At 36.6% G+C, this 22,507-nt stretch overlaps 1 protein-coding gene and 1 pseudogene across 2 annotated transcripts in view; both read right to left on the bottom strand.

The window, feature by feature from the left end:
- Window positions 1-22,507, bottom strand: part of ADAM9 (ADAM metallopeptidase domain 9) — a 188,742-nt gene that overhangs the window by 31,981 nt on the left and 134,254 nt on the right. For both annotated transcript variants that reach the window (XM_077152534.1, XM_077152535.1), the window contains exon 16: window positions 18,539-18,722. In XM_077152534.1, the coding sequence (XP_077008649.1) occupies window positions 18,539-18,722 (184 nt within the window). The remainder of the gene's footprint in view (window positions 1-18,538; window positions 18,723-22,507) is intronic.
- Window positions 429-6,160, bottom strand: LOC143677050 (large ribosomal subunit protein eL32 pseudogene; annotated as a pseudogene).

Genomic DNA, 22,507 nt, shown 5'->3' with positions numbered 1-22,507 from the left:
CAGGAGGAAAAATAAGAGTGTAAAAGATCAGAATATATAATTATCAAACACTATATAAGTGAGAATACACACTTTTCAATTGCCCTTAGGACATTTATCAAAAAAATATCTAGAAACAACTCATAAACATGAGTATTTTATTCCTAGAAATGAAAGGATATTAAACCAAGCAACAACTTTGAAGTGAACATATGACGGCTTGTTTTTTACTTCAATGATTTTTAAAATTGAAATATAATCATCTAAAGTGTTCAATCAGTGGTTCACAGCATCATCATAAAGTGCACATTCATCATTATGATCAATTTTTGAACATTTTTATTACATGAAAACCAAAACCAAAACAAGAACAAAAATAAACAAAATTTTAAAAGACACCCATAAGAACCCCCCCACACACACACACAAGCCCCCCCCCCCCACACACACTGTATGATTTTCTTTGTCTTGTTTTCTTTTTTCATACTCATCTGGCCATACACTGGACAAAGGGAGTGTCAGTCACAAGGTCTTCACACTCACTTTCACAACATAAAAGCTCTACAGTTATTCAATCACCTTCAAAAATAAAGGTTATTATTGGACTAAGCTCAACAGCCTCAGGTATTTTTTCATTTAGCTACTCCAAAACACCAAAACCCAAAACAGGATATCTATAAACTGTGTAAGAATAAAGTACAGAAACTCCTATAAACTCAATTTGAAATCTCTCAGCCATCGAGACATTACTTTGTTTCATTTATCTTCTCCCTTTGGTCAAAAAGGCTTTCTCAATCCCACAATGTCACTGCCAGGTTCATCCCAGGTGTCATGTTCCATGTTGCCAGGGGATTTTCACCCCTGGGAGTTATGTCCCATGCAGGGGAAAGGGCAGTGAGTTCACCTGCGGAGCTGGTCTAAAGAGAGAGGCCACATTTTAACAACAAAAGAGGTTTGGTAATCCCCAATGCATGCAAGAATATTAGGTCTTAATTGGTTTTTAATATTAATTAACATTTCCACCTTTTTTCGCAATCCCTCAAGTGGACTTTGCAAATATTTTTAATCTTCTGCCCAGCTCACAAAGGGATGTATCAGGGTATCAAATAACCTGCACAAACCAAGAAAATCTTACTCTCTATTTATGGTTCCATGTAATTGTAGCGTTTGAATTAGCTGACCATACAAATCAAACTAGACCACGTGCTACTGAAAAATACAACTTGTGCACCAAATAAACATTCCTTATTTTGGTCTCACATAGAAGTTGAAGTTTTAAAATATAGTCAATATTATCCTTTAACCTTTAGTTGATTTACCTTAGCCCGACCCAGATCAGCTTCCTTCCTATCTCTAACTGATGATTGATCACTTTTTCAGAGTTAACAGTTGCTATATGAGGTGATGTTGACTTTCATAGCTGCAGAACTCTTGCTCTGAGTCTCAGGTGTCACACAGAGACCTGAAGTTCCATGGAATGACCAGATTATACAAAAAGAGCTCAGCAATCAGAGTTTAGAAATAATATTACAACTCTGGAAAACATGTGACTGCTGTGGGAAACTTTATAACAGGCCTGCACCTGATAATGTATGCTCTCAAATTTAATTCTCAGAGTTTAGACATTATACTTGGTCCATATTAGCGAGGCATTATAGTATTGTCTTCTTGTTTCTGGCTTATTTCACTCAACTTACTGTCCTCAAAGTTCATTCACATAGTTGCATGGCTCACAACTTCATTCCTTCTTAAAGCCACTCAATAGTCCATTGTATTAATACACCACATTTCCCCCTTTCAGTTTTCAGTCAATGTACCCTTAGGTCACCTACATCCATTGCAATTCAAGAACACTGCCACCTAAACAACACAGTGCAAATGTCCATTCGTGTCTGGCTCTCAGTTTCTCCAAGTATACACTTAACTACGGGGTTGTAGGATCATTTGGCTACCCCACCATAGCCTCCTGTGGAGCCACCACACTACCCCATAGAGTGGCTGCACCACTCTACTATATACCAACAGTGAACAGTTTCAACTCCCTCTCCACATTTTCTCCAGTACTTGTATCTATGCTCATTTTTAAATAGTTGTATTCACAACTCATACAATCCAACCTAAGAAAAATATCAATGGTTCCAGTATAATCACACAAGCATGCCTTACCACCACAATCTACATGAGGACATGCCATTTCTTCTGCAAAGAATCCTATACCCTTCCTCCAAGGCCCCCCTTCACTGTCCTTATTAAGATTTAGCATATTCCTTTGTGCATTCAATGAAAGCATCTTACAATGTTACTTTAATTGTAGACCCTAATAAACAGCGATTGTATCCCATCCCCATACCATCCCATTTTCAATACCTTGCAATGTTGACATCATTTGTTCTCCCTCATGCAAAAACATTCTTATAATTGTACATTTTATCACCATCATTGTTCACTCTAAGCACTGCTAAATTGTATCGTCCCAGTTTTCAACCTCTATTTTTCCTTCTGGGATTATACATGCTCCCAGCCCTCTTCCCTCAACCACACTCTCACTCAGCTTCATTCAGTGTAATTATTTTATTGTGCTACAATCAAGTGGTATTGTGTTATCCATTTTGGGGTCTTTACAATCAGTCCTGTTGAACATTCTGTACTCCTTCAGCATCCAATGCCCAATCTCTACCATCTAATCCTAATAACCTGTGTTTGCAACTTAAACTCTTAAAGTTCATTCATTAATGTTAGTTCATGAGTGAGACCACATGGTATTTGTCCTTTTGTTTATGGCTAATTTCACTCAGCATGATGTCCTCAGAGTTCATCCACATTATTACATGCTTCATGACTTTATCCTGTCTTAAAACTGCATAATATTTCATCATACGTATATACCATAGTTTGTTTATCCACTCATCCACTGATGGACATTTGTGCTGTTTCCATCTCTTGAAAATTGTGAATAATGCTGCTATAAACATTGGTGTGCAAATGTTTGTGTCCTTGCCTTCAGTTCCTCTGAATGTATACTTACTAATGGGATTGCTGGATCACACGGCAATTCTATACTTAGCTTCCTGAACAACTGCCAAACTGTCTTCCAAGTGGCTACACCATTTTTCATTCCCAGCAGCAGTGAGTAAGTGTGCCTCTTTCTCCACATCTTCTCCAGCAACTGTCATTTTTGTTTAGTTTTGGTTTTTATATTGGCCATTCTAGTAGTTGTGAAATGATGGTTTCTTATGGTTTGGATTTGCATTTCCCTAATAGCTAGTGACACTGATCGTCTTTTCCTGTTTTTGAGTCATATGTTTTTCCTCTCCGGAAATACATTTTTTAATTGGATTGTTTGTCTTTTTGTTGTTGAGGTGTAGGAGCTAATTAGATATCCTGGACATGAAACCCTTATTTGATATGTGGTTTCCAAATACTGTCTCCCATTGTGTAGGCTGTCCTTTTATTTTCCTGACAAACTCCTTTGATGCACAAAAATGTTCAATTTGAAGGGATCCCATTTATCTAGTTCTTCTTTCATTGCTTGCACTTTGGGTGTAAGGTCCAGGAAACCATCACCTATCACAAGATACCCAATGCATTTTCCTACATTTTCTGTTAAAACACTGCAGACTTAGCTCTAACGTTTAGGTCATTGGTCCATTTTTTAGTTAATTTTTGTATACAGTGTGAGATAAGGGTCCTCTTTCATTCTTTTGGATACGGATAGCCAGTTCTCCAAGCACTATTTGTTGAAGAGGCTGTTCTGTTCCAGTTGAGTTGTCTTGACTATTTTATCAAAGATCAATTGGCTGTAGATGTGAGGGCCACCTCTGACCACTAAATTTGATTCCACTGGTCAGAACATCTATCTTTATGTCAGGACCGTGCTGTTTTGATCACTGTAGCTTTGTAATACACTTTATTATTATTTTCTTTTTTTACTTTTTATAGTGTATTTCACACAAATAAAACTTGCACAAGAACTGTCTATTCAGAAAATGTCTATTCATTTTCTTCACTATGCAGCTGGGAGTTGGAGTTGGTGACTCTGATGGCCAGCTGGGCTGCTCTTTCCATGATAGCTTTGTGATTCTTGGAAGAAACGTTGTGAGCAATCTGAGCACATTAAGATTTGTTGCACATCAGCATCACTTCCAGTTCCTTGACACTGTGGACCAGGAACTTTCAGGAGCCACTGGGTAGCATGTGCTTTATTTTTTTTTTTTGCTGCTCCTATAACCAATGTTGGGCATCAAGATCTGGCCCTTGAATTTTCTCTGTACCCTGTTGTTAATGCCTCTGGGTTTCCACCAGTTACATTTAATTTGGACATATCGGTCTGACTGGTGTGGAATGAACTTCTTGCTCCTCTTTTTGACAATCTTGGGCTTCACAAGGGGTCTAAGGGCAGCCATGACACCAGGTAGGCAATGGCTGCCACCACCATGGGTAATGCTGAGGAAGAGAGAGGGAAGGATGTAATACGCTTTAAAGTCAGGTAGTGTGAGACCTCCCACATCATTTTTCCTTCTCAAGATATTTTCAGCTATTTGGGGAACCTTACTATTTTAAAAATTTTGATTACTGTTTTTTCTCTTTCAACATCTACAACAAGGATGCAGAAAAAGTCCTAATGGGCCATCTATTTTATTGACTTTCTCAAAGCACTTCTGGCTTTACTGATTCTGTTGTTTTCAATCAAACAGAACGAATCAATTTCATTCATTTCTGTTGTCATTTTTGTTATTCCTTTCCTTTTGTTTGCTTTGAGGTTAGCTTGCTGTTCTTTCTCTAGTTTCTCTAGGTGAGCAGTTAATTTTTCATTTTTGCTGTTTCAACAACAGGGTAAGTTGTTGGGATTTTAATTGATATTGCATTGGATCTATAACTCAATTTGGGCAAAATTGACATCTTGACTATATTTAGTCTTTCAATCCATGAACACAGTATATCCATCCATTTATCTAGGTCTTCTTTGATTTCTTTCAGCAAGGTTTTGTAGTTTTCTAGGTATATGACTTTTATGTCCTTGGTTAAATTTATTCCTAAATATTTAATTCTTTGGGTTGCTACTGTAAATGGAAGTTTATCTTCATTTCCTCCTCAGATTGCTCATTATCGGTGGACAGAAACTACTGATTTTGTACGTTGATCTTATATCCTGCTACTCTGCTATACTCATGTGTTAGCTCTAGTACCTTTACTGTAGGTGTTCTAGTTTGCTAGCTGCTGGAATGCAATACACCAGAAACAGAATGGCTTTTAAAAGGGAGAATTTAATGAGTTGCAAGTTTACAGTTCTAAGGCCGAGAAAATGTCCCAATTACAACAAGTCTATAGAAATGTCCAGTCACAGGCATCCAGGGAAAGATACCTTGATTCAAGAAGGCCGATGAAGTTCAGGGTCTCTCTCTCAAGTGAGAAGGCATGTGGCAAACACAGTCAGGGCTTCTCTCTCAGCTGGAAGGGCACATGGCGAACATGGCATTGTCATCTGCTAGTTTTCTCTCCTGGCTTCTGGTTTCATAAAGCTCCCAGGGAGGTGTTTTCCTTCTTCATCTCCAAAGGCTGCTGGCTCGTGGACTCTCTGCATCTCATAGCTACATCGTTCTGCTCTCTCTGAATCTCCCTCTCCAAAATGTTTCCTCTTTTATAGGACTTCAGAAACCAATCAAGACCCACCCAAATGGGTGGAGACATGTCGTCCCTTAATCCAGTTTAACAACCACTCTTGACTAAATCACATCATCCATGGAGATGATCTGATTATAGTTTCAAACATACAGTCTTGAATAGGGATTATTCTACCTTTATGAAATGGGATTTATATTAAAACATGGCTTTTCTTAGGGGGCATACTTCCTTTCAAACCAGCACAGTAGGTTTTCAGGATTTTCTACATACAAGATCATGACATCTGCAAACAGTGAAAGCTTTATTTCTTTCTTTCCAATCTGGATGACTTTCATTTTTCTTGCCTAATTGCTCTAGCTAGAACTTCCAGTAAAATGTTGGATAACAATGGTGACAATAAGCACACCTGTCTTACTACTGACCTTCCAGGGATGGCTTTCACTTTTTCTCCATTGAGCATGATGTTAGCTGTGGGTTGTTCATATAATTCCTTTATCATACTGAGGGAGTTTCCTTCTATTCCTATCCTTAGAAGTGTTTTCATTAAGAAAGGAAGTTGAATTTTTTTTTTTTTTTTTTTTTTTTTTTTTTTTTAAAGGAAAGACAGAGAGAAGGAAGGAAGGATAGAAGGAAGGAAGGAAGGAAGAAAGGGAAACATTTTTTTAAACATTTTCTTGTTTTATTGTATTCTGTTTCTCCGTTTTTGTTACATGGGCTGGGGCCGGGAATCGAACCGAGGTCCTCCGGCATAGCAGGCAAGCACTTTGCCCGCTGAGCCACCGCGGCCCGCCCGGGGAAGTTGAATTTTGTCAAATGCATTTTCTGCATCCATTGAGATGACCATGTAGTTTTCCTCTTTCATTTAATGACATCGTGTATTACATTAATTGATTTTCTTGTGTTGAACCACTCTTGCATACTTGGGATAAAACCCACTTTGTCATGGTGTACAATTCTTATGTGCGCTGCTGGATTCAATCTGCAAGTATTTTGTTGAGGATTTTTGCATCTATATTCATTAAAGAAATTAGCTTGTAACTTTCTTTTCTTGTAGTATCTTTACCTGGTTTTGGTATTAGGGTAATGTTGGCTTCATAGAATGAGTTAGGTAGCTTTCCCTACTTTTCAATTTTCTTAAAGACTTGGAGCAGGACTGGTACTAATTCTTTCTTAAATGGTTGGTAGTTTTCACAGGTGAAGCCATCTGGCCCTGGACTTTTCTTTTGGGGGAGTTTTTTTGATGACTGATTCAATCTCTTTACTTGCGATTGCTTTTTTTGAGGTGTTCTATTTCTCCTCAATGTTGGTTGTTCTTGCTTTTCTAGGAAACTGTAAATTTCATTTAAGTTGTCTAGTTCGTTAGCATCTAGTTGTTCACAGTACCGTCTCATTATCTCCTTTATTTCTGTAGGGACAGTAGTTATGTCCTTCCCTCCCATTTCTGATTTTATTTATTTGCATCCTCTCGTTTCTTTGTCAGCCTACCTAAGGAGCCATCTATTTTATTGACTTTCTCAAAGCACTTCTGGCTTTATTGATTCTATTGTTTTCATGTTCTCAATTTCATTCATTTCTGTTCTCATTTTTGTTATTTCTTTCCTTTTGTTTGCTCTGAGGTTAGTTTGCTGTTCTTTCTCTAGTTTCTCTAGGTGAGCAGTTAATAATTCATTTTTGCTGTTTCTTCTTTTTTAATTTAGGCATTTAGGGCAATAAATTTCCCTCTCAGCACTGCCTTTGTATATATAAGTTTTGATATGTTATGTTCTCACTTTCATTTGCTTCAAGATATTTACTGATTTATCTTACAATTTCTTCCTTGACCCACTGGTTATGAGTGTGTTGTTTAGCCTTCATAAATTTGTGAATTGTCCAGGCTTCCACCTGTTACTGATTTCCAACTTCATTCCACTATGATCTGAGAAAGTGCTTTGTACAATTTCAATATTCTTAAATTTACTAAGACCTGCTTTCTGCCCCAATATGTGGTCTATACTGGAGAATGATCCATGACCACTTGAGAAGAATGTGTATCCTGCTGTTGTTGGGTGCAATATTCTGTAAATGTCTGGTAAGTCTAGTTCATTTACCATATTGAATAATCTTGAATAAGATCTCTGTTTCCTTATTAATCTTCTGTCTAGATGTCCTATTCAGTGATAAGAGTGGTATGCTGAAGCCTCTAACTACTAGTGCAGAGGTTTCTACTTCTTCCTTTAGTGTTATCACTGTGCGCCTCATGTATTTTGGGGCACTCTGGCTCAGTGCATTAATATTTATGTTTATTATGTCTTCCTGATGAATTGTCTCTTTTATTAATATATATAGTGTCCTTTGTCTCTTTCAGCTGTTTTACATCTGAAGTCTAATTTGTGTAATATTAGTACAGCTATCCCCACTCTATTCTACTTGTTGTTTGCATGGAATATCATTCTCCATCCTTTTACTTTCAACCCGTATTTGACCCTGGGTATTGAGTGAGTCTCTTGTAGACAGCAGAGGGATCCTCTTTTTTTTTTTTTTTAATCCATTTGGCCAATCTGTGTCTTTTGATTGGGGAGTTTAGTCCATTAACATATAATGTTATTACCATAAAGGTTATACTTTCTTCAACCATTTTTCCCTTTTATTATATGTGTTATATCTTTTTTCTCTTTTAACCCTATTAGTAACCCTTCCTGCTAATCTTCCTCTCTGTACTCTCTCAAAAACTCTCTCTCCTGTCTTTTCTTATCTACCTGTAGTGTTCCCTTTAAACAGGTCTCCTGTTCACAAACTCTCTGTGTCTGTCTGCAAATATTTTCAACCCTCCCTCATTTTTGAAGAAAAGTTTTGCTGGATATAGAATTCTTGGTGTTCTAGTTTGCTAGCTGCTGGAATGCAATATACCAGAAATGGAATGGCTTTTAAAAAGGGGAATTTAATAAGTTGCTAGTTTACAGTTCTAAGGCCGAGAAAATGTCCCAGTTAAAACAAGTCTATAGAAATGTCCAATCTAAGGCATCCAGGGAAAGATAACTTGACTCAAGAAAGCCAATGAAGTTCACAGTTTCTCTCTCATCTGGAGAGGCACATGCGAACACAGTCAGGGTTTCTCTCTCATCTGGAAGGGCACATAGCGAACACTGCTAGCTTTTTCTCCTGGCTTCCTGTTTCATGAAGCTCCTCAGGAGGCATTTTCCTTCTTCATCTCCAAAGGTCACTGGCTGGTGGACTCTGCTTCACGTGGCTATGTCGTTCTGCTCTGCTCTCTTTCAGATCTCTCATTCTCTAAAATGTTTCCTCTTTTATTGGACATCAGAAACTAATCAAGACCCACTCAGATGGGTGGAGACATGCCTCTACCTAATCCAGCTTAACAACCACTCTTGATTAAATCACATCTCCAAAAGGATAATCTAATTACAGTTTCAAACACACAATGCTGAATAGGGATTAGAAGAAACAGTTGCCTTTACGAAATGGGATTAGGATTAAAACATGGCTTTTCTAGGGTACATACATCATTTCAAACCAGCACACTTGGTTGGGAGTTCTTATCTTTCAATATCAAATATACTATCTCACTGCCTTCTTGCCTCAATGGCTTCTGCTGAGAGATCTGCACTTAGTCTTACCAAGCTGCCCTTGTATGTGATGGATTGCTCTTCTCTTGCTGCTTTCAGAATTCTCTCTTTGTCTCTGACATTTGACAATCTGAGTAGTGTCTTGGTGTAGGTCTATTTGTATCTCTTCTGTTTAGGGTATGCTTCTCTTCATGGACCTATAGTTTTCTATCTTTTGTAAAAGTTGGGAAATTTTCAGTGGTTATTCCCTCCTACATTCTTTCTGACACTTTTCCCTTCTTTTCTCCTTCTGGGACACCCATAACACATATACCCATGTGCTTCGTGTTGCTATTCAGTTTCCTGATACCCTGCTCAAATCTTTTCATTTTCCCCCCATCTGTTCTTCTGTGTGCAGAATTTCATATGTCCTTTCTTGTAGCTCACTGATCCTCTCTTCTGTCTCTTCAAATCTGCTGTTGTTATGTCTCCATTTTGTTTCTCATCATTTTTATTGTGTCCTTCATTCCCATAATTTCTGCAATTTGTTTTTTCAAGTTTTCGAGTTCTTCTGTATGGACATCTTGTGTCTTCTTCTATATCCTTCATGTCTTTCCATATTTTCCTTCAATTCACTGAATTAATTTATATCTATTTTAACATCATAATTAGTCGTTTCAATTCTTGTATCTCATTGAGGTGTTAGTTCATTCCTTTGGTTTGGACATATCTTTGTTCTTCCTGGTATAAATCATGATTTTCTGTTGATGTTGAGGCATCTGATTTTTTTCTTAGTTTATTCTAGAAGTTGTTTTATCTCTTTTGCCTAGATTTTCCTGTTGGTTGGATTTGTTCTATATCTGTTCATCTCTCTCACCAGCCAGTTATCAGATTTGTTCTGCTCCTACCCCCCGGCATCCCCCCAAAACCAGGCACCTACAACAGCCTGCTTCAGGGATGAGAGTAGGAACTGGACACCACAGCAATGTCTCTGTGGATAAAACAAGCCTACTGCCTCCCAGTAGTGCTCTGTTTTGCACCATCTTGCAAAGCCTGGGTTTGTTTTAGGGCATAGCTAACCCTGGGTTTAGCTAAGCCTGGGTTTGTTTTAGGGCATAGCTAACCCAACAACAGTTTGGTTGTTCATGTTTTTCAGCTAAAACGGGGCGGGTTCACATGCAGTGGGTCTAGACCTGCTCCAGTTGGTCTGAAATAATGCTCTCTGAAAAAGCCCTTTAATTCTCTTGCTCTTTCTGTTCTGCCCAGCAGACGGCATTGTTTGATAACTTAATCGTCCTGAGAACCCTGGTTGCATCTTTCCAGATCTGGATGAAATTGCAGGTTTCTTGATTCCTCTCTTTGCTAGCCAAATTTTGGCTTACTATGGGTCTGTGTTCCCCACTTTATTTCTGGAAGAGTACATCCCCAGTTGTCCCTTTCTTTAGCCTTCCCCCAGGCAGGGATCAGGTCTCTCACTGCCATTTCTCACATGGGTGGGGAAGGACTTTAGGACCCAGGGCTGGAAACACAGCTTCTGTCCACATTTTCTCAGACCAAACTGGGCCCTGAAATGCTCTCTCCTGTCTCACAGGTCTCCAAAAGGTGAGGATCTGTTCCACTACTGTAAGAGAATACATATTCTCTGCTCCTGCTGGGAAGGGTCCTTGCCACTGTTTCTCTGCCAATCCCGTGAGGGGGAGGGGAGAGGACCAGCTGGTCCAGAACAGAAATTCCTAATCTGATATTCTTCTACTTCAATTGGTGATTTGTAGGGTCCCTCTCCAGTCCATATCTTCCTCCAGATTTCTGAATAACCAGAATTGTTCTTTTTTAACATTGAATCTCAGAGAAAAGATTCTCAGTAGGTGTTTACATCACAGTGTTGATGATGTCACCCCTATGATGACCATCAAGTCATCAAGACATACCCAATTTCCAAAGACAAATGTGCTTTGCAAAGTTCATAAATGTTTCTCAAAACTTTGCCTTCTCTTATGTTACATTTTGGGGGGAAAAAAAGGCATGTTTTATTGGTTATGATTTTTCAAATCAAGCAATCAACACTTTTACCTGTCATAAAACTATTTTACCAATAGTTTCAGAGAACAATTTCAACTTTGAGATCAATTAGATTTTTAATAATCAAGCATTCAGAAAACTGATCATCACTGTCACAAATTCTTGATAATGCATATTCACTCAGCCTATGAATGCAATGAAAGTCTCTGAATATCAATTCTATAATATTCTTAATCAAGTTGACAGAACACTTTTAATATCAAGAATTGGACCCTCCAGGTTTGATTCCTGGTGCCTGCCCATGCAAAAAAAAAAGAATTGGATCCAGTTGCTTTTTGTTCATTCCCTTAATTTTAAAATCAAACTAATCCATATGTATGATTAAAAATAAAACAGTGCTTACTGATTGTATATGTAGAATGGAATGATTTCTAAATGTTGTTAGTTAATTTTAATTTTTTTTTAATTAATAAAAAAAAAGAATGTCCTTAAGGATCGAAGCAATTTAGCAAGGATGGTGCTTCAATAAGATACAAGAAGCCAGGATCTCTGATGACATCTTGGAACCACTTCACCTCTTCTGGTTTGTCAGTACCTACCAACTTTGTTAAAGGAAGAGGGGGAAAAAAAAGCTCTATCCTGCTTAAACTATTCATTTCCAGATGTCTGTTACTTGTACCCTAAAGCACTTCCTAACTGAGGTAAGATCATAATATTAATATAGAAGTAATTAGAATCCAAAGTAAAAATAAAAATAAATAAATAAAACAGTGCTGAATGGCTTATGACAAAACACCACCTGATCTACTGCTGCCCCATCTGCCGGTGTAGCTGTCTAGAGGTAACCACTGATTCTTCTGATTTTAAAATAGTATGCTTACACTGCTATTTCTTGACATACCTATTTTAGACATCATCTACTGACGTCCTTTATGATAGAAAAGAACTGAGCTCTTACATAATTCCTACTGTGTCTCCTCCACTTTCTCAAAGTAAAAATTGTTTAATATTTACATCACTAATATTGGGCTATTATTCAGTTAGTACATAACACATCACTATTCCCTGAGCAAGTTCAGAACCAAGTAAGAAAAGACAGAGGCTGACAACTGGAGATCAAAATACCACTTTTATTCTTGATAAAGCTGTTTAGCATGTCTCAAATAAGTAGCAACAATGGGCTTCCTAATACTGCACCTCAGAATCAAACTTACCTGCCCAGTCAGTCACAGGCTGCTCTGGACCACCACAGGCCTCCCCCCACAGAAGCAGAGCCTGCCCTGCTAAGTTTACTGCATGGCTGAGAGAGCAGACCAGAATGCACTCTCTCTGCAGGCAGGCAGATCTGAAAAGAGAAGATACAAGGGGCTGAGCCACCCATGCCCAATGTCTTCTCCCAAACTCATCACCTGGACTATCACTTGTCCTTCTTTGGGAAAAAATAAAAGAGGATCAGATTGAGGCCAGAATTGTTATTCTAGTGGAATCTCCTTCAGAAGGAAACAGGATAAGTGGGAAGTAAGTATCTCCTGCCAACATTATGGTAGAAACACTGATGATTTCAAAGTTAAGTATTAGATGTTCTCTTGCAAATAGCTTTTTTGTTTTATTAGTTGATACTTGCCTTTCTTCTTGCACAGTTGGCCTTTACCATATCATCAACATTTCCCTCTATCTCCTCTCAATAAAAAGCCATCATGTTATTTGTTCTTTCAAGTTCCCTCTTTCTCTAGAGACCTTTTGTTCCAGCATGAACTGGTTGCTCTCCTGTGTTGATACTTAGCTGTTATCTTGAAACTTTTGACATTTTCCTGTCTCCTGGATTATAACTTTATCTTTTTGGTTTACTTTCTTGTTTGCTGAAGGACTACTTTAGATAATCTCAAGACAGAATAAATAAAAGATATATTTTCTGAGTCCTTAAATGTCTGAAATGATTTTAATATACCATCTCACTTAACGATATTTTGGCTGTATATAGTACCCTATATTAGAGACCTTCAAAAATGTGAAAGTACTGCTCCCCAATTTTGCCTCTGGAAGTTTTTAGGATTTTTCTTCACCGGTACTCTGAATTTTCACAATTGTCCACAGTTTCTGTATTCCTTCTCTAAACCTCCATTTAGTTGCCTGCTGGAACTCCTTAATTAATCCTCTCAGGTATTATATTTTCTCTCATATTTTCTGTCTTTTTGTTCAGCTTCCCCAGAGAATTGTCCAACTTTATCTAACTATCTATATCTCAGTTACATGAGCATGAAGAACTGAGTACTTGAGTAAATGGATAGGGAGGCAGGTTTCTCACTGGAGGACTACCAGAAATATTATCAATAATATCAAATAATATTAAAAGCATATATTCTTATCTCCTATCTAGAGAGATAGACAACTAGTCACTAGTACTTTTTCAATAGCATTAAGAGAAGAAGGCTTAGGGACTGGCATCGCCATATGGAGATAAAAATAATTCTATTTTCAGTCTCATAATTCACCCCACTCTCAGCTATACTAATACTTCCAAATCACAAGTCTGTGTAAGGTTCTGCCAGGCTGAGACAGTCTTCTTGTTTACATCCCATATGTGTGCAATTTAAACTGTAGGTTTCACTACTTTCTCAAACTATTTCTTTAGCTTCTTTCAGTTTTTCAAAACTTTGCTGAAATTTTTATCTATTAATGAAATCTCTTGCAATTTTTATGTTGGGGGTTATTCCATATTTATTTCTTCATATTTGGAGAGGTTTTGTGAGGAAAACAAGATAAATGAATGTTTCTATCATCCTTGCCAGACTCCTTTAATCGAATTCATATTTTTACTCTGAACTTAAATCTTAAACAACTGACTAATATATCTCACGTATGCCCACACCAAAAAAAAAAAAAAAAAAACACACACCCATAACAACTGAAACATACAGATGTTGAGAGAAAGGAGGCGTTAGCACAAGAAGCAGGAAGCACAACTCAAGAGTATGCGCCCAAGTAAATACTCTCCTTCTTTTCTGCAAACAAAAATTTATGCTAGATGCTCCCACTAACACCTAACCTCAGGTATGTGAAACTGTAGAAAACAAAGAATAGCAAGAGTTGATTATACTGGTCCCTGTGACCATTTTATTATAATTCTAGGTTGGTTTTGCTTTGTTTTGTTTTGATTTGATTTGTTTGCTTGTTTGTTTTCTTCCAACCAGTGTGCTTTCCAATTCTTTTTTTTTTTCTGGTAAAGTTACTTACCTCATCACCTCTCCATACAGCCATGGGTCAAGCTAAGGGTTAAGCATAAGTTAGAACACACGGTCCAGGATCCTATCAACCATACTGTGTTATTCCCCTGGACATTATAACTGGTCCTTCAAGCTGCTCCATACCATCCTTTTCCAGGATATCCTGAGTCTAGCTGTACGTAAAGCAAACCTACCTACCTCAGGAGTGCTGGAAAAATGCAGGGTAGGTTCTTCCCTACTATATGGCAAAGGCCTGTGTGCAGTGGAAGGAAATAAAGCCAACAAGAGAAAAGCATTCATGAAGGAAACAGAGGCAAAGAATCACAGGAATTATGTGAGATTCTGGGTCCCAAACCTCTTTATCTAATTCTGATAGTTTAATATTAGGGAATTCATCAATATAACCCAGCTAATCAATAGGCCAAAGGAAAACTTATTAACTCAATAGTTGTCAAAAAAAAAAATACTTGGGCGGGCCACGGTGGCTCAGCAGGTAAGAGTGCTTGCCTGCCATGCCCGAGGACCCGGGTTCGATTCCCAGTGCCTGCCCATGTAAAAAAAAAAAATACTTGTGAAATTTAAAATTCATTCCTGGCTTTTTATTCTTATTAATTAGTATTAAAGAACACTCACTTTAAGTGATAAATACTATCTGCAGCCAATAGCCAAATCATATTTAACCTTGAAAGGCTAGATGCATTTCAGTCAAGTTAGGGACAAAACAAAATGTATATATCAACATTATTTAAATTTTTCTGAAAGCTTGGTCAGTGAAATTATAAGAAAAATTAATCCAAATTATAAATATCAAAAAGGTTATCAAATTTTTATCATGTATACAGGATGGCTCTTTACCTAAAAAATTCTAATAATCAACAATAAACATATGTGACCCTAAGTTATGGCTGGTAATGAAATAAATATACACAAATAAATATTTTTTTCTGGATACAATTAATAGCCAGTCAAAAATACAATATATAAAAACAATAGTTTTTCTTACCAATAACAACAAATTAGAAGATATATGATAAAAACTAGAAAATATAATGAAACAAAAAAACCTATTCATAATCAATAAAAAAAATACCTAGATGTAAAACTAACAAAAAGTAGAAAAGACCTTTATAACTAAACCTTTCAAAAAAGACAACCCCCAAAATGGAGAAATATACCATATTCTTTTATGGGAACGCTCAATAATGTAAAGCCAGTTTTCTCCATTATAAAATTGCAAATTTAATGCCACCCAAACCAGAATTCCAAAGGGCCTTTTAAAATTTTGCACCTTGACAAAATGATTTCAAGTTCATCTGCAATGATAAATGATTAAAAATAGCCCAGAAAACTTTTATAAGTGAACAAGGGAAGATTTGAATTACCAGATATTAAAAATATGTCATAAAACTATCAAAATTAATTCAGAAACCAAGCCCAAGTATACATAAAAATGTAATAAATAATTCAGATGCAATTTCAGAGGAAAAGAGAAAGAACAGAGCCAAGGTTGTTGAGGCAAACAGTAAACAATTCTGAACAAAATAACATTATAACTCAGATAAAGTAATCATTTTTGAATAAGTAGATAACGAAAGAAAAAAATGATGGATTCCAACGTCATATTAAATATGCACAAATCATACTCCAACTGGATTAAACAGATAAATGTTAAAATAAAAAAATTTTTAAATGTCTATTTAAAAACACAAAGAGAATAATGATTTGATTCTGCATTGAGAAACGTCTTTCAAAATACCTAAGTTGGAAACCATAAAGGAAAGGAATAACAGAACTGAGTACATAAAAATGTAAACATCTTGCATAGCAGAAAATACTACCAACAAAATTAAGAGGCAAGAAATAAGCCAGGCAAATATATTTTTCACTTATCATGTTATATTACAACTTAGTTAAAATTCCTTCAAATCAATGAGAAAGACATACCAATCTTAAAATGGACAAAGAGTAACAACAGACTAATCACAAAAGTGATATTTACATACAGAAAAAATTCAACATATGATTTGTCCAGGTTAATGTGATGCCCTGATACATCTCAGAGTAATTTGGGCAATGAATAAAAAAGTATTTGCACAGTCCACTTGGGGGACTGGAGAGAAGGGAGGAAATATTCAACTTCTCCATTTGGAGAATTCCTGACATTCTCACAAGCAGTGGGGACAACCAATTCAGTAGGCTGAGTTCTCGATCTTGGGGCTTGCCACATATGAAACTTATTCCTGCAAAGGAGAAGCTAAGCCTACTTATAATTATGCCTAAGAGTCACCCCCAGAGAATCCCTTTTGTTGCTCAGATGTGGCCTCTCTCTAAGCCAACTTGGCAGGTGAACTCACTGCCCTCCCTCCTACATAGGACATGACTCCCAGGGGTGTAAATCTCCCTGGTGACAAGGGACAGAAAGTCCAGGCTGAGCTGGGACCCAGCATCATTGGTTTGAGAAAGTCTTCTTGACCAAAAGGGGAAAGAGAGCTATCAGACAAAATAAAGTCACAGTGGCTGAGAGACTTCAAAGAGTCAAGAGGTTACCCTGGAGGTTATTCTTATGCATTATATAGATACCGCTTTTTAGCTCATGGTGTGTTGCAGAGGCTTGAGGGAACTACCTGAAACCATTAGCTGTGTTCCAATAGCCTGGATTCTTGAAGATGACTTATAACAATATAGCTTTTACAATGTGACTGTGAAAACTTTGTTTCTGATGCTCCTTTTATCCAGGGTTTGGACAGATGAGTAAAATATATGGATAAAAATAAGTTAATAACGGGGGGGGGAACGAGGTAAAAATAAATTGAGTGGATTGAAATACTAGTGGTCAATGAGGTGGGGTAAGGAGAATGGGATGCATGAGTTTTTTCTTTTTTCTTTTTATTTCTTTTTCTGGAGTGATGCACATGTTCTAAAAATGATCATGGTAGTGAATAACAACTATGCAATGATATTATGATATTATGAGCCACTGATTATATACCATGTATGGACTGTGTGTATGTGAAGATTTCTCAATAAAAATATTTTTTAATTCAATGTAGCGAATAATAAAGAGAAAAGTTAAAGGAAATCACCAATGAAAGCTTTAAAATCATAACAGCTAATCCTGGGTGCTGGAGAAATGAAATCATTTATGCACAACAGGCTAGATGATAACTACTAAAAACTTTTCTAAATAACAGTTTGGCCAAGCCATATCTAAAACCTTAAAAGTATGCTCTCCAGTGTAGAAATCTCAGAAATCAGGGAAATCCTGAAATTCTTATTTATAGAGTTGTTTATCCCACAGTGTTGATAAAAGCTGCAGCAGTCAAGTTTATCTGGTTACAAGGACCAGCACAAAAATAAAACCATAAGGGTCTTTTGTAGTGAAAAGTGAGGAACAGAATTGGAATTAAAAACTTGCTGGAAATTGAGGGTTCACCTATCTGTCTTTTTCATGGGCCACATAATCACTGTGTTCTCCCTCTCTTCCTCTCTTCTCCTCTCTTCTATGTGTCAGTTTCTTCTACTTACTCAACAATCTTGCCCTCTCATAATATCTTGTACATAGCTTAAGCTTGCCGTGGCCCTTCTAACCCAATTCCTATTTCATGGCATCTCACAAAGATTTCTGCCCTTGCTCTCAATTCCCTTACTTAATTATATATTAAAAAAAAAAAAAAAGGAACCAGGCCCAACCCCATCTTCTCATTTGAAAACAATGATAATAAATTATGGATTGGCTAACTCTGGGCTCATATCTGATTCAACCAGCTATGGCCAGGGTAAAAGGGACATGGACAAGACAGTGAGATATCTATTACAAGAACATGCACACACACTCGAAATCCTAGAAATCACCTAGGTGCCGCAATAACAGTAAACTGGCTAATAAATTATGGCATATTGATAGGGGAGAAAAATACACATCGTATATCGCAAAGTGGAAAGCATAGGTAATAATATATGATCCCAATGAAGATATCTGGATATTAGGATTATAATTGTTCTTAATTTTTTTCTTGGGGGCTTTATATTTTCGAAAACCTCTACAATACATATGAGTATCATTCTGCAATGAGAAAAGAGCAACCATTTACTTTGTACAATGATTTTTAAAAAACTAAAATTTATTTTTTAAATAGAAAACATTTTGATTACCTTTCCAGCATCACATTTTGTGCCTTCATTCACCATCCCAGGATCTGGAACATCTGATCCTAACTGAAAATCCACACCCCAACATATGGTGTCTCTAATGGAGGTCTGAATAAAAGTAGGCATTATTCCAAATACCGGAGTGCCTTGTACATTCTCACATTGAAGCTTTCCACATAAAGCATTCCTATAAAGACAGAGAGAGAGTGCAAACATAATATGCATCTAGTATATACACCAACAAAAAATATTTATCTGCATATAGAGAGATTTTAATGCTATATTTAGATGAAGGCCGTCTCAAAAAAGAAAATGTATGAAAGCAAGAGAAGCCAAAGCAGCTCTTCTTAAGGATGGAAGAAGAGGGAAGAAAAGAGATAGATGGACATAAAGATGTAAACTGTTAGAGTATCAGGTATTTCTGATGTTCCTTATTTTCCCACATCTAAGCCCTCTTCATTGTCTTTCTAGGGCTCTAAAAGGTCTAAAAATAAAGTTGTTTATAAATATGGCATAATTTCCTAAATGTTATTACAAGGAAAATACAGCAATACTAAAATTCAATTTTATCTTCTTACAGAGTTATGGTAAGGAGAAACTGAAAGTATATAATATAAAACACCTAAAAAAGGGCTCTGCCTGGCTAATGCTTACTGATTTAAATACTCAATTCATTAAACTCGTTAATTCATTAACTTCATCCACTAATTCAATATTAGAATTCTAAGAAGACTTCCATGACTATATTTGCTATCACCATGGCTGTGTGAGTTAAATATCTCCCTATATTCTTTCATCACACCCTGAGTATTCCTAACACCACCTCTTATGATGCTGTACTGAAGAGGCTGTGATTTCTATGTTCCTGTATCGTGAGCACATAAAAGGTGCTCAGGGTTTAATTAACCGGTCACTCAATTAAGACTTTTTACATGGAATTAAGTCAGAAAAGCATTACATGAATGCAAAGTGTTTCCTCAGAGACTCACTGAAGTGTGGAGTCCCAAACGTTATCTGACCCAAACAACTACCCATACTTGAATTTCCTAGATGGTGTCACTGTGAAGTCATCACAGGACACTTGTTTTAAGTACATCTAACCATACCTGAAATTTTCCATTCTAGCTGTCAAAACATTCTTTTACCTACTCAATTAAAATCTATCTCCCTATAACTTTTCCTCATTGGCCCCAATCTTCCATGAAACCACACAGATAATGTCTTTTATACAGCAGCTATTTTAGTACAGTTATCAATGCAACACCCTACAATCACCCTTCAAGCAACAAAGCTCTACACTAAAGGTTTCTATAATTTTGTTTTAACTGCCTCTATAAAGGAGAGTGCTCAGAATGAAACATGAAATTTCAGTTATAGTCTGACAAAGATAAGAATGGAGCTCTCTATTGGTTTTTGTTTTGTTTTGTTTTGTTTTGTTTTGACTTTACTATTATTACTTTTATTTTTGTCTCTATATTTTTTTTTATTAATTAAAAAAAGAATTAACAAAACAATTAGAAATCATTCCATTCTACATGTACAATCACTAATTCTTAATAACATCACATAGTTGCATATTCATCATTTCTTAGTACATTTGCATCGATTTAGAAAAAGAAATAAAAAGACAACAGAATAAGAATTAAAACATTAATAGAAAGAAAAAAAAAAAACAAAAAACCTATACCTCACATGCAGCTTCATTCAGTGTTTTAACATAATTGCATTACAGTTGGGTAGTATTGTGCTGTCCATTTCTGAGTTTTTATATCCAGTCCCGTTGTACAGTCTGTATTCCTTCAGCTCCAATTTGTCTCTATATTAACATTCTATATCTTTTTCGGTTATGTTGCTAGTTCTTCTAAACCGATGCAAATGTACTAAGAATTGATGATCATGCATCTATGTGATGATGTTAAGAATTACTGATTGCATATGTAGAATGGTATGATTTCTAAATGTTGGGTTAATTTCTTTTTTTCCGTTAATTAAAAAAAAAAAAAAAAGAGAAGGGGTAATTGGAGCTGAAGGGATACAGACTGTACAACGGGACTGGATATAAAAACTCAGAAATGGACAGCACAATACTACCCAATTGTAATGCAATTATGTTAAAACACTGAATGAAGCTGCATGTGAGGTATAGGGTTTTTTTTTTTTCTTTCTTTCTATTAATGTTTTAATTCTTATTCTGTTGTCTTTTTATTTCTTTTTCTAAATCGATGCAAATGTCCTAAGAAATGATGAATATGCAACTATGTGATGTTATTAAGAATTACTGATTGTACATGTAGAATGGAATGATTTCTAATTGTTTTGTTAATTCTTTTTTTAATTAATAAAAAAAACTATAAAAAAAAACATAAATTTGCCGCAAAAAAAAAAAAGAATGGAGCTCTCACTTTCCCATCTAGATATATACTTTTTTATTCAGTACAAGATTACACTTTCAATAACCTATGAGTCAAAGAAGAAATCACAACGTAAATCAGAAAATACTTTGAACTGAACAATAATGAAAACACAACTTATTAAATTCTCTGAAAAAGAAGTGTACAGCCCTAGGAATACCTGTAAGAAGGGTGTCTGACACTGCTAAGGTAGTTCAGGTATACTTCCTTACATAAGTCATATTTTAAGATCTAAAGTATGAACAGTGACTAACTAAGCTAGAGGGAAGGAAAAGCATACCTAGCAGCAGGAACAGCACGTGCAGAGGCCCTGTGGCAGAAAGCCACACGTAGGCCACGTGGGCATCTCACAGAAGTGGTAAATGGAACTACAGAAGTGAAGGAAATCGCACGTGCAGAGAACATAGAATGAAAAGAGGGGAGGAACTGGGCCTGAGCCTTAAGAAACTCCAGCATTCAATGGCTGGGTAGAAAAACACATTAAAGGAGATCCAGAAACAGAAGACATACTAGAAAAAGGTATTACACAAAAGCCAAGGAAAGAAGTTTCTTCAAAAAGGAGAAAATAGTCAACATAGTTGAAAGCTACTAAAAGGTCAAATAAAATGAAGATCTAAAAATGTCTCTTGGAGTAAATGAAATGGAGGTCACTGTTGCTGCTTCTTCATAGTAAGCATTGCTAGTAAGCCTAACATGTGTGGAGCGAAGTAGGAGGTGAAGGTGGTGGACGAGATGCACAGTATTACAGAATAATCAAATTATATAAAATGCCAAGTGGGTATGCATACTGCATGAAACAAGAAGGGAAGGCTACTGATTGTATACGTAGAATGGAATAATATCTTAATGTTTTGTTTGTTAATTTTTTTTAATTAATAAAAAAAGTTTTAAAAAAAGGGAAGGCAACACACTGAAATTGTAAACATAAATATAGACAGACAGAGATTATGGATCACGCTTTACTCATAATTTTCAATACAAAATTTTTTACAATAAGCAAATTTAACTTATATAAACAAGAGGAGCTTTAACTCATTGTTTAAAAATTATATAGAGTTAGAAGAAAATAATAAAGTCCAGAATTAATTCTATAGGCAACTTTATCCAGAGATTTGGCAGCATAATCTTCTAATAAAAGGAAGAGGGATGAGAGATGGAAAGAAGGGCGTTTCGCTGGGGCTGTCTCATCATAAATCAAGGATGGATTCAGACTCTGAACACCACATCCTAGAGGGCCATGGGAAGAAAGCAGAGGAGGGAACTCCAGGAATCGATTCTTCCACCAAAACAATATTGAACTGGCAGGAACTGTCTGCAACAACCACTTTGAAATTCTGGACTCTAGGGGAACACTGTGCAGCATCCAGGAAGAAGCAGGAGGAAGAGGCTAGTAATGTGTGATAAAGACCGAGTTTCATCCTCCCTGCAGCAGCGATAATCTGCCTTCCCCCAGCCACATGGCCAGCAGCAGCGGGGACTACAGCTTCAGCTCATGGCTCAGCTTGTTAGTGTCAGGTTAGGACATAAAGAACTAGTCCTCCAAACTCTGGGAATATGTAGC

The sequence above is a fragment of the Tamandua tetradactyla genome, chromosome 3, assembly GCF_023851605.1.
Source record: "Tamandua tetradactyla isolate mTamTet1 chromosome 3, mTamTet1.pri, whole genome shotgun sequence".
Lineage (NCBI taxonomy): Eukaryota > Metazoa > Chordata > Mammalia > Pilosa > Myrmecophagidae > Tamandua > Tamandua tetradactyla.
This window is presented reverse-complemented; position numbering and strand designations above follow the sequence as displayed.